The sequence below is a fragment of the Gobio gobio genome, assembly GCF_949357685.1.
Source record: "Gobio gobio genome assembly, chromosome: 15".
NCBI classification, from domain to species: Eukaryota; Metazoa; Chordata; class Actinopteri; order Cypriniformes; family Gobionidae; genus Gobio; species Gobio gobio.
The window spans coordinates 18,989,730-19,003,476 of NC_137108.1; the positions used below are offsets into that span (position 1 = coordinate 18,989,730).

A 13,747-nucleotide genomic window follows, 5' to 3' on the forward strand; every position below is an offset into this window, starting at 1 on the left:
TGCCTGGTGAAGACAATTTTAATAATATTAACAATCAACGTCAGTGGTCACACAATTTTTACTTTCTTTTTTTCCCCACCTTCTATTTTCAATGACACATTATTTGTTAACTGACCCATAACTTCTTTAATAAAAGCCTATTCTGACCTCTGCAAAACCGTTTAGATGGAGTGGAAAGGACGTCCTGGGCTCTGCCAGCTGCCGCTCTGCCACTCCCTCAAACCTGTGGAAACAGAAACAGAAAACTCAGAAGAACCTCTTCGCACAATCTCTCGTCTGTACAGGCCTCCAATTGCATCACTATGTGTTATTTTCCTGTTTATTACTGTGAAGCCGCTCTGAAACAATCTGTATTGTATAAAGCGCTGTATAAATGAAGCTGTCAGGGTTCTCCTCTGACAGCTCTGTATGTTTTGTCTTTGTTTAATGTGTCTTTGTTTGTGTTGTGCATGAACACATGGCTTTGTCTTGGTTTGTGTTTGCCATGTGCTCCCTGTGTCCTGCCTCCTTGTTTCCTGTTACCACGCCCCCTTGTTTAGTCCTTGTCTAGTCCTCATTGATTAACTGATTGTGTGTTCACCTGTTCCTTGTCTGAGTGCGCTCACCCTTTCCTCATGTTTTCTGCTCCTTGTTTGTCTGAGTGTGTTCACCTGTTCCTCATGTTCTCTGCTCCTTGTTTGTCTGAGTGTGTTCACCTGTTCCTCTTGTTCTCTGCTCCCTTTATAAGGTGTGTTCTTTCCCTCATGTGGTTGCTGGTTCGTTATACGTTATACCTACGTGTGTTATACTAGTAGTGCTAAGTGTTTGTGCTGCCTTTTGGTCTTGTTTTCTGTCTCTAGTTCCTGTCCTGCACGTAGAGCTTCCCTGGCAGCTTGCTCCCCTTCCCTAGCTGAAAGCTTGGTGAGTTTCTTGATATGACCTGACTGCATTACCCTAGGAATCCTGCCTGGCCATCGCTGGTATCCTCTGGTCTCATGCTGCTCTGTCAGAACTGCTCTCCCGTCTACCACCTTCTAGAGCTAGTTATTGTGGCTGCTCTTCCTGCCTGTGATTGTGCTCCTAACCCGCCTACTGTTTGGACTGTTCACCTCCTCACCATTTCTTGTCTTGTCTGCTGTTTGTCAATAAACCCCTGATCACTCATTCCTGCATTTGAGTCCTCTCTCATAGAATCGTGACAGAACGAACCAGCCAACATTGGACTCCGCAGAATGAGTATCAGAATCCTACCACCTGCTAACATCCAGCAGATAGTGGCCCGTCATCGAGGTTTGACTGCTCTTCGCCAGGAGGATTTGGATGTGGTGGGCTTTGCCCAGTTTTTCTGGACCATGGCCGTGGGGCTAGATTATAATGATGCTGCTCTCAAGGACATCTTTAACACCTGCTTAGATGATCCCCTGCCAGCATGGGAGATGGATTCTCTCAGGAGTCTGGATTTCTGGGGTTTTTCCAGGTACCTTAGTCATCGCAGTCATGGAGGTATGCCTAGTCGACCAGAATCTGCTTGCAGAAAACACCCAGCCCTTCATCACCTGTCACGTCATGTTCATGATCCTCACCTGGCTTCTACCAAGAAACTAAGGTCCAGAGAGCGAAGGGTGGTCCAGTCCATCACACCTACCCCAGAGTCAGCTGAGACTGCTCAGGCTACCCCAGAGCCAGTCACGCCAACAGCTATCTTCTCCCAGGCTACCAGGTCAGTTGCAGTCACTAAATCCAAGTCAATTTCTGCCATTCTTGAACCAGACCTGTCCACCTCTGTTATTCAAACACCAGTCAAGTCAACCGCAGTCATGTGTCAGACAATTAAGTCAGTTCCAGCCACTTCAGAGTCTCCAAGATCAACTTCTGGTTTTCCGGTGTCTGCCAAGATCATTCCTGAGCCAGGCAAGTCAATTGTTGTCCCTCAGTCAATCAAGTCTGTTCCCTTTACTTCAGAGTCTGCCAGATCTGTTTGTCACTGCTGAGGCGACGAAAGTCACTGCTATTCTGCCTGGGTGGGCCGAGTTGGCTGCAGATACTACAGAGGCAGTTAAGCACACCGGGTCAACCGGTCGAAAGCGCAAGAAGAGGGCCCGTGCAAAGCAGTCTACTATCCTCCATCCTCAAGCTCCAAGTCCAGTGGATACTGAGGTATCAAGTCCTGTGAAGTCATTTAAGCCTTTTACTAGTCATGTCATGCCCTCAGAGACAGTTTATGCCAGTCACGGTCACAGAGGCCGTCCCTAAGCTGCCCATTATCAGTGCTGCGGAGGCTTTCTATAAATGTCTTGAAAGTCTTCTCAAGTCCACAGAGATTTCAGTCAAACCTGTCATGGCTGCAGAGTGGAATTTTCCCGAGAGGGCAGTCCCCGAGCCCGCTGCCGAGAGGGCAGTCCCCGAGCCCGCTGCCGAGAGGGCAGTCCCCGAGCCCGCTGCCGAGAGGGCAGTCCCCGAGCCCGCTGCCGAGAGGGCAGTCCCCGAGCCCGCTGCCGAGAGGGCAGTCCCCGAGCCCGCTGCCGAGAGGGCAGTCCCCGAGCCCGCTGCCGAGAGGGCAGTCCCCGAGCCCGCTGCCGAGAGGGCAGTCCCCGAGCCCGCTGCCGAGAGGGCAGTCCCCGAGCCCGCTGCCGAGAGGGCAGTCCCCGAGCCCGCTGCCGAGAGGGCAGTCCCCGAGCCCGCTGCCGAGAGGGCAGTCCCCGAGCCCGCTGCCGAGAGGGCAGTCCCCGAGCCCGTTCCCGCTCCGGAGAGCGCAGTCACAGTGATGGCTTCTTCTGTCCCCAATCCTGAGAGGACTTGGTCTCCAATTTCAGGGCCTGTCAGTGCAGCCCAGGAGGGCGCTCCCGAGTCAAGTCCTGTGTCTGTCCCTGAAGTCCCAGAGACTGTTTCAAGAGTCTTCTCCCATTCTGTCATTTCCCCCAAGTCTACCAAGCCCAGTTGGAAGTCCAGACCAGTTAGGCCGTTCCCTGTATCTAAGGATCTCCCCAGTCAAGTTCCCACCCCTCCCTTCCCACCCTCCATGTTTTCTGGTTATGGTTTCCCTAAGCTAGCACCTTTCAATGCTGCCATGAACATTTTGCCAGGTTCGGTACCCACCCGCCCCTTCCCTCCCTCTGTGTTCCCTGGCCAGTTTGGGACTTCCATGTTTATGCCCTACCCGCCCCCCCAGTTGGTGTCACCGGGGATTTCTTTGCCTGGTTTGGACGCCTGGAGGGGGTACTGTCAGGGTTCTCCTCTGACAGCTCTGTATGTTTTGTCTTTGTTTAATGTGTCTTTGTTTGTGTTGTGCATGAACACATGGCTTTGTCTTGGTTTGTGTTTGCCATGTGCTCCCTGTGTCCTGCCTCCTTGTTTCCTGTTACCACGCCCCCTTGTTTAGTCCTTGTCTAGTCCTCATTGATTAACTGATTGTGTGTTCACCTGTTCCTTGTCTGAGTGCGCTCACCCTTTCCTCATGTTTTCTGCTCCTTGTTTATCTGAGTGTCCACCTGTTCCTCTTGTTCTCTGCTCCCTTTATAAGGTGTGTTCTTTCCCTCATGTGGTTGCTGGTTCGTTATACCTACGTGTGTTATACTAGTAGTGCTAAGTGTTTGTGCTGCCTTTTGGTCTTGTATCCTTGTTTTCTGTCTCTAGTTCCTGTCCTGCACGTAGAGCTTCCCTGGCAGCTTGCTCTCCTTGCCTAGCTGAAAGCTTGGTGAGTTTCCTGATATGACCTGACTGCATTACCCTAGGAATCCTGCCTGGCCATCGCTGGTATCCTCTGGTCTCATGCTGCTCTGTCAGAACTGCTCTCCCGTCTACCACCTTCTAGAGCTAGTTATTGTGGCTGCTCTTCCTGCCTGTGATTGTGCTCCTAACCCGCCTACTGTTTGGACTGTTCACCTCCTCACCATTTCTTGTCTTGTCTGCTGTTTGTCAATAAACCCCTGATCACTCATTCCTGCATTTGAGTCCTCTCTCATAGAATCGTGACAGAAGCTGACTTGACTTGACTATAACAATGAACACAAATTTGAAGACCTCACTACAAATAATCCAGAATTGAAGAAAAATGATGATAATCCTGCTCTGTCTGTTACACTTCCTCACACCTGAAATCACTGATCGAGTGACTCTCCGGATCATTTGTGATCCATTCATTTTGTAACATCTGCTCTAACGTTGGCCGTTTCATTGGATCCCGGGCTAGGCACTGGCTAATCAGATCACTGCATTCTGTACAAATTTTATTAAGGAGAGAGCTGGTTAGTCATGTGACACAAATGTTGGCATCTATTAAAACAGCATCTGATGGAGAATAATCTGAATGTATTTAAACTTGAAAAATCTTACATACTTCACCTTTACCTATTTCTAAACAGAGCCTTTGCTTTATGTGTGTTTATCAATGTTGTCAATATTTTTCACTCACCTTTGGATAGGTTGGAGTTTCGAAATGTAACTTTGGCTTGTGTGATTTCTGTTCTATTGCCAAAGGGACAACGTGCGTTCACCATCTCGTACAACAACACTCCTAGAGCCCAGATGGCGTGGAATAGAGGTTCAGTGAAGACTTCAGGCGGGGTGTAACCCAGTAATCCTGTAAGCAAGACATTTGCACATTGTTGAGCAATTTCTTCAAAGCATCAAATAATCAGAAAGTCACTACATCCAGGTTTCCACACTCCAAAAATACTCACCACGGTATATTTTGCTCTCGTAGCCATCACCACTAAGTAGATGACCGCAGCCAAAGTCTATAAACTTGAGCTCTAGCGTGTTTGTCTTCACCAGGAAATTCTGTGGATGAATGTCATTATGAAATACGCCATGCTCGATGCAGTGTTGCACTGTGTTATTCGACTCTCAACGGGGTGCGGGATTGTTTTGTCCCCAAAAGTTCCACAGTCACAAAGCAGTGATATATATATATAAACTAAACAATTACACCTAACCCTAGCTCACAACAAATACATAAATGCAGAATACACATACTTAAACACATGCTTAAAATAAGCCTAAAATGCAAAATAACCAATTAGACCAATTAAAGAGTTATTTTCAAAAACAAACGTAACAAAACATTTGAAGTTAAAAAAGTAATTTATACAGTATAAGGGTGATTCTTCAATTAGGGGAACTTTTATGTCCCCAGGTTATACATTATGTTAAAATTATTATATTTTAAAATAAATAGTTTAGTTATTTCAAATAATGTTCATTGCGCCACCAAAAAATGTTATACACTAAAATCAGTTTGATTTCCATTTTTAAAAATGTTTTCATCACTAATATTTGGCTACTCAGGCCTTGTCCCCAACCCAGACTTTAAAACTTATCTGCTCTGAAAATGTGATAAAATGTTATCAGTTCATTAAAAAATCACAATATATGTTTAAACAGTAACTTAAAAAGGCACTTGATGCATAATTCTGGTTCATATCTGTGCAATTTGTGAATATTTTTAACTATTTAGAATTGTCCATAACAATACTGTCATTACCGCGACAGTCTATGATTACAACAAGGATATTTTTGAGGGTAAGACTTGTTTATGCCGTAACCATGGAAATGAAGACTAGCAGGGGAGCACATGTCAGCCATGGAAGAACAGTGATATTTGATGTCTGAAAAAGTAAGTAATTTAATCATGAATTCCTTCTGATCATGGAGTAGACTTATTCAGCGTCATTTCCATAAATGCTGTATAGCAGCAATATTTTGATAAATATGTATTTATATTCACATGATTTATGTGTATTTAAAGTTCTTTTTGTAGCTGTTGAATGATGTTAACAAATCCATGACCTAGCATCTTTTTTCCTGAAAAAAATAAAAAAAATGTCATTACCGCATCACGTCATTACCAACACACAACTTGTTGTGATGGTGGTAATGACATATTCTGTGTCACTATCTATATCATATTATGTGTTTATAAATTAAGTTAAAGAAGCATAATAGTGTGATTTTACAATGAAACTTAAGTGAGATGCCTTACTTCCTAAAACAATTTTTTCTTATTTTTTAACCAGAATGGCTCCCAAGAAATCAACTGAAAGGTCTAGACTCTAGAGATTATAGAAAAAAGGCTGGAGTTGATCTTCAGGACACTTTGCTCATTGAGTGACTACACTATGCCTGTCATTTAAACTAGGGCCCAGTATCTCTTTCTCTCCACATCCCATCCATCTCCCTTTATCATCTCTAATTCACATTTTGAATGTTCAAATACATGCACTCAAAAAAATGATACGTGGGTTTTACTTAATTTTTTTATGTCAACAGGTTCCACGTAATTGGGTTATGTTGAATTTAATTAAAATTGTATATTTCAGTAAACTTAAGTTTTTTACATAAGGTTAATTCAATGCCATTTAAATCAGTTTAACATTATTAATTTTGTCCAAAACTACTCAATTTAATTATTCTAAAATTAATATTAAAAACAAACCAAATCAAGTAATACAGTTTAATTGATTTTTTTTATTTAGTCAAATACTATTTTTTACAACCTTTACAAAACCTTTTACAAGGTCTTATTGGCTAGCCAGAAGATGGTTTTGTTACATCCATGGCATGCCCAAAGTAGTTGTTTTTATTATTAAAATAGCTTTAATTGTTATTAGCAGGTCCTCATCCCAAGCACATGCTCTACTTCACCACAATGGTAACCTCCAAAAACACTAACATAACAAAACATTTTAAATACCAACATAACAAAACATTAAGCATTAAAAAGTCTCTCCATTTTCTCATCTTGTTAAAAAGGCATCAAATAGCACTTTATTTAAACATTTACTCTCCGAATTCAGGCCCTTTGCAAAGCATGATGGGAAGTGAAAGTCTTGTTTGATTGGGTTACTTAATTGAAACGTGTTATTTCAAAATGAAAACATCAAGTTATGTCAAAGAGTAACGGTTTTAAGTCAGTTTAACATGAATCAATTACATTTGAACCAGAAACCTGATATAATTGTGTTAAATCAAGATGAATTGCTTAAATAAAGTGAACAGCATCATAAAATAATTTTTTGAGTGTGTTTGAAAGCAAACACGTTTCATTATGCATTGTTAGTTTTAACCCAATGCAACCCAAACATATAATATTTCACCTAATGGTAATAGTCATAGTTATGAAATGTTTATGAAGGATGTTTATGCTGTTTTATCCCATTGTAACAATTGACTCTCTAGAAAATATTGTATGGTTTCTTCATGATTGAAATAAACATGTTCAAGTTGATGGTAGTGTCATATTTATATTTCCTCACATCTGTCCATTTCTTTCAACAACACTCACCAGAAGTCATTATTTAAGCCTTTAAATTTGCTTTATGTATCAGTGCACTTTTCATTTATGTCATTACCAAAACACTGTCATTACCAGAACAGTATGTCATTACCGCCACGTTGCTTAATTTACAGCAAACATATATTTAAAACTGTTTTATGTTCAATCTTCAGGTGCTACATGAAAAGCCTAATGAAATACTCATCCACCTATTCAAAGAAAAAACATCTAAAATTAATTTTCCAGAAATTAAACAAAAGTGTGCTTTGATGAACACAGAAAAACACATTTTGATGGTAAGAACAAGAAAATATATGTAATTCGCTGAATGGAAACATTTAGTTTTTTATACGTATTGTTGAAGGTTAACAATGTTTGCAAGATAAATGAGTTTAAATTATCTCCTTGATACATTCTTTGCATTATGATACTTTTTGATGTTGTGATGGTAATGACGTTTTGCAGTACCAGTTGGCAAATAGATATAAAATACTCAAATTATATTTCAGCTCAGTCGTGGCCATTATTATATCTTTACATCAAAGCATGTAAACATTGTCTTGACATAATTCTAACAAAATTCAACCAAATTTCATTCATCAAAATGTAAGATGGCAAAATAGCCCCCAATTGAAGAATCACCCATAAACTTCTGAAAATGAAAGTATTAAATACATTTACATTTGTTAAATAGTTTTATTCATCATATCATATTTATGTTGTTTTATTTGTGTAATGTGTTTTTGTTAAGTCGTGTTCTAATATTGTTTTGAACGGCTTGTGATTTACAGTGGTGGTTTTACTATTAACTGTTTTCATTGTTTTATTGTTTTTTTGTTTTGTTTTTGCGGGTGCGGTGAATTGTATTAAAACCAGACCAAAAATCGTAATAATCAAACTAAATCATAATAATTATTAATGTTAATAATAATATAGGGAGCCCACAACGACAACAAAAAACATTCAAAAATATATTGTCCCCGTTTTTAATTAATAGACAGGCCCAATAATAAATGAGATTTCTTAGTGATATTTTGACCAATCAAATAGGAAATGTCCCCGGTTTCCATTTCAGAAATCTGGTCACCTTACTCTGCATGCATCAAAATGGGTTGGTAAATACTTTTATTTATTTTTACTATATTTTGCTATATTATTGCATATGAATAAAAAAATTATTAAATAATGTTCCCTTGTATTAGTTTAATGGTGAATTTTTGTAGTTCTTATTATTTTAACTTTTTTCAGGGTATTAAAATGTAAGTTTATATATGTGTGTGTTTAGCTGAGTTTCATACTTCAGGCTTTTATGGCACATATACTATGGCATTATTAGTAAATAATGCCAATATTTTCAAAAAGGGAAAAAAAACACCTCAATTTTATTCAGAAGCCCAAACTGTGCAAAAATTTGTAATTTGGTGTACCTGCTGATATTTATATTGTCCAAACGTATGATGAAATTCTGATAGCTTGTAATGTCAGCCAGTGAGATCTTTGTAATAGACTTAAAATGCATATAAATATCAGTTGTCACTCTATATTCCCCTATAACGTAAGATTATATTTAAATGCTTTCACGATCAAAGCTCTGTAGTTTTTGATGACTGAAAGATGAACAAATAAACTCAAAAGCCTGATGGATCATATTTGATACTCACATTTTAACATGGGTTTTCTAAAACATTGTGTATGAATAATCAAACTATAAATCAGACAACAGTAGATTTTTCAGCAAAGTTTTGATTATGTCTATCATGATCAAAAAGGCCTTAGAAATTTGCATATAAAATATTATACAATAGGCTTTATAAGGTTAATAATATTAATCTCCCTCACTCAGGGCTGCCAAACCCCTGCTCATATCGATACAATTAAACTCGCTTTCTATCGTTTATCAGTTGATGCTCGAGGTCTGGGGGAGGAAGGAGGAAGCATCCCACCTGGAGAAGTGCGAGGCGGCTGCTTTCATTGTGGAGGGAACAGCTCATCAGCTAATGTCGTCGGATGGAGAAGTTGATTGATCCATACCTAGGAAACTTCAGTGAGGTCTTGTGTTAGAAGATTGTTTGCCAAGAATATAAGCTACCGTGCATTGGGGTGTTTTCTGCCATTTCAGGTTGAGTTTATTGAGATCCATGCCCTCCAGTCAGACCAGGAGGAGATAGAAAGCCGGTTGTGCTCCGCCTGCATCATGCCGTCAAGCTGGGATTCAAGTCGGCAGTAGTGAGGACCCTGGACACCGACATCTTCTTCTTCCTGCATCACGCTGACACCATCAACCTCGTCATCTACCTCGACACTGGCATGGGCCGGCACCGTCAGCTGGTCAATGTCCCAGAGCTGGCCACTCCTCTTGGGCAGCCGTACTGCAGCACCTGCTCGGCTACTGTGTGTTTAGTGGTGAGGACTGTACCACCACCTTCAAAGGCAAGGGCAAGGTGACACCGCTCAAAAAGCTCCAGAAGAACCCCAAATTTCAAAAGGCTTTCAGGTTGGTGGATGAATTTTAGACAATTGAATTTGAATGTATTGAATAGAATATTTGGAGAGAGCAAACTTAGCAATTATCCCAACAATCTTTCTCCAGTCAGCTGGGCGATGAGTGGAAGGTAAAGTTGGAAGTGCAGGAGCAGCTGGAGGTCTTCACGTGTGTGATGTACAGTCAAGCGTGTGAGACATCAGTCAAGCAGGTCAGGAGCAAGATGCTCAAGAAGATTGTGAGAGAACACGAGACCCTCAGCATTAAGTCGAGAGTCGATTTTGCTCGCCTGCCCCACTGCCAAGACTCACTCATCCCTCACATCCAGCGGCCAAGCGGGCAGCTGAGCCCATCTTCCAGAGGCCTAAACACTATGACGAGGGTCTGGGGTGGAAGAAGACGGACGGAGGGATTTTGGAGCCTGTCTGGTCTTGTGGACCAATTCTGGCCCCAACTCTCATCGACCTGTTTGCTGCTGGTGTCCCCAGTGATGATGGAGAGTGGGAAGGGGATGAGGTGGAGATCGATGATAAACAACGATGATGATCATTTATCCATTTAATAGGGATCAAATTAATAACCTTGCAAATGTAATAACAGAATAAATTAGATTTATACGGCTACATTTGCAAAACAAAATAGCAAAAGTTACATCATTATGAGCCTAAAATGTGTTATTTGCCTGTTTTTCACCAATAGAGTGGTTGTACCATGTCAATGATATATCCTTTCCATTTGATTCCTGAGGCCCGTTGCACAAAAGTAGAATTAAGACATCCAGGATAAATGACTGAGCTGAGCTCAATGAAGCCAAAACAAGTGCATCCAGGCTTAATTGGTTGCACAAAGACCAAGCCAGGATGAGCAGACACGGATTCATCAAGCCAGGTTAAACCAATCTTGGATAGGTGCGCGCTCACGGCTCACTCAAATAGAGCCGCCACCGATCACAGATTCACTGATTCACCATGGCAACTAGAGCGGCGTACTTTTCCCCGTTGGAGGCACAAATCCTCATGGAGGCATACGAGGAGGTAAAAGACATAATTAAGAAGAAAGGCAACACCGCCACAGTGATAAAGCAAAGAGAAAAAGTATTGCAGACCTCCTGAATGCGTAAGTAGTGCACAATTACACACTCACCGCTCCGCTGAAACATCACAATTACAATCCAAATAGTTCATTCACATCTCCAAAAACACAGTTGCACTCTGATTATGAAACAGTTAAACTTTTAATTGAAATGGACAACAGATATGAGTGAAATTGTGTAAAGTAACCCCATCACACTGTGGCTTTGATAAATTATAATCAAAGGCTTACATAATTACTACGCTCAGTAGTACAGTTTAATCTTAGCCGTTGTACTCTGCTTCTTATGCTGTCCACCGATTTTTTTTTTTTTGGCCTCTTATGATGTTTGTGCTGTATACTGTGTGTAATACAAGCTTGCAGGGAGGCTACTGCTTCCATTCATTTGTCTGTTCAGTTGATGTGTATGGATTTGTCCTGCATTTATTTCAGTGTGCAGACAAGCGGGGTGTGTTTTTTATATATATATATATATATATATTTATATATATATATAATATCTATCTTTGAATGTGTATTTATCCTTTTGTTGTATTGTGTGACTGTGTGACTTCAGTTTCGAAAGGAGCTGATGGTTTACCTGCTTTGTTTTATCCTTATTCAATAAAGGAACCTAATGTTACACTTTGTGTTTTTATATTTATATGGAATGTGTATTTTATACGACCGAGTATTAGGGCCACACTGAGGAAGAAGGAAAAAGTCATACATTTATGAGGCTGGTTCTTTCTGCGGAAAAGATGCATATTCTTTTTACAGTCCTGATACTTATGACAATGTGACGCTGATGTGCCAAAAGATTAAGTATGTCCTTGTTTGTGAAACCATACTGAAGAACAATTCCACGAAATGCCCCACAGCTGTCATTTTAACAACCGTCTTCCTCTAAAACAACGGGTTACAATTTTATGACGTAATTTTTCGAAGTCTGTGACTTTTCTTTTTTTTCCTCTGTGGCCCTAATATTCTATCATGTTTATATATAGCCTTATAGTCTATGGGAAACCGTAAATTATCTAATGATAGCAACATCATCTAAAAATCATAATTTATCCAAAATTATTGAAATTATGATCACAAACGTTTAAATAATGACAGTGGGTCTAGTTATATGTGATAACAATGTGTAGTGGGCAGTGGAATAACTATTGGTTTCCGTTTGTGGTGACTGCTGACTGACATAAGGGATGAGATTAAATAGATCCTGGAATTTAGCCTGGTCTGGAGCAGGCTAGCTCCACAGAATAAATCTCCATGGTAATTTATACCATAACATCCAACTGCCACCCTATCCAGCTTTAGTGCAACCGGATCACGGATAAATTGAGCCAGGATCACCAAGATATCCCGGCTTAATCCCTTATCCTAGTTTTGTGCAATAGGCCTCTGGTGTCAGAATTATATTAACAAGTGGGTTCATTTGTCTTTGTATGTTGTGTGGTTTAGGAGCAGTGATGCCAGTAACGCGTTACTATTTCCAAACCAGTAATCAGATTAAAGTAATTTATCCAAGTCACTGTGAGTTACTATTTTTGTCATTTTCCTTATTAAAAATATATATTTTTGCTTTCTTCTTGCGTCTCAGCAGGGTTTTTCCTGCATAGAGAATTATGAGGCGGCCGCCTCCTTCTGTCGACAAAAGATGGATGATAAATTGATGGATAGACAGATAGATGGATGATAAATTGATGGATAGACAGCTAGATGTATAAATTGATGGATAGATAGATTGATGGATGATAAATTGATGGATAGACTGATAGATGGATGATAAATTGATGGATAGACAGATAGATGGATGATAAATTGATGGATAGACAGATAGATGGATGATAAATTGATGGATAGACAGCTAGATGTATAAGTTGATGGATAGATAGACTGATGGATGATAAATTGATGGATAGACAGCTAGATGTATGATAAGTTGATGGATAGATAGACTGATAGATGGATGATAAATTGATGGATAGACAGACAGATGATAGATAGATCGATAATAAATTGATGGATAGACAGACATGATATATGGATTGATAGATACATCGACAGATGATGGATAGATTGATAGACAGACAAATGATAGATGGATAATATTGCGCATATAATTATGCAAATTATTTAGGACAGACATCCATACTGGGCTACAAAATATAAAACTTTTATTAAACAGAAAGCTTATATTTACAGAATGCACAATGTCAGAAATCAATCAGTCTCTCAGGAGCCACCATCCACCTGTGCAGAAGAGCCGCTGGCGTTCATCGTCTCCAGAAGCGCGGCTCCCGCCTCAGTCTCATCCAGTTCATCCGCAGATTCGTCGCTCATCTCTGGATCATCGCCATCTTTAGGTTCGTCTAGCACCGATTTCTCCGTGTCTATCGGGTCCAGGTAGTGACAAACTGCGCTCTTCCGGCCGAACGACTCTTCGTCGTGGAGAGCCAGCACCTCTATGCGGTTAGAGACGGGCTCGTCCTCCTTCCTCTCGGACAGAAAGGTCCGCTGCAGCATCAGTTTCTTCATCGTGTGACATTTGTATTTAAGGGCTGGATTAGAGTCTGCACCACCCTCTTCAAAAAACACACATGTTCCGATGGCGTCCTCGTACTCACCAGCGAACAGATACCGACCCACCTGCATCATGGGCTGCTCGCTGTCAATGTCCACTATCTTACAGGTGCTCTGCTGACTGGAGAGTAAATCAGAGCTGATCATTCCAGACAGTTCCGCCACAACCAACTGCTCCTCCTCCTCCCATTCGTCCTCCATGGCCGTGGAAGAAGAGGCAGTTGTATTCATGCAACACTTGAGTTAAAAGTCTCCGCCAACTTCAAGTAGCGAAATGCTTTCGCAGAATGTGCGCGACGGAAGTAGTAATCGAGTGTCTGATTCATTTAGGCGAATCGGTTCTTTCGAACAGT

The 13,747-nt window shown here is 40.8% G+C and overlaps 1 protein-coding gene across 1 annotated transcript in view; it reads right to left on the reverse strand.

The window, feature by feature from the left end:
- Window positions 1–12,964: 12,964 nt before the first annotated feature.
- The window catches only part of gtf3c6 (general transcription factor IIIC, polypeptide 6, alpha), a 1,355,101-nt gene continuing 1,354,318 nt past the window's right edge, over window positions 12,965–13,747 (reverse strand). Inside the window, exon 5 of the mRNA XM_079837554.1 lies at window positions 12,965–13,654. Coding sequence (XP_079693680.1) covers window positions 13,047–13,625 — 579 coding nt within the window. The 5' untranslated portion in view covers window positions 13,626–13,654 and the 3' untranslated portion in view covers window positions 12,965–13,046. The remainder of the gene's footprint in view (window positions 13,655–13,747) is intronic.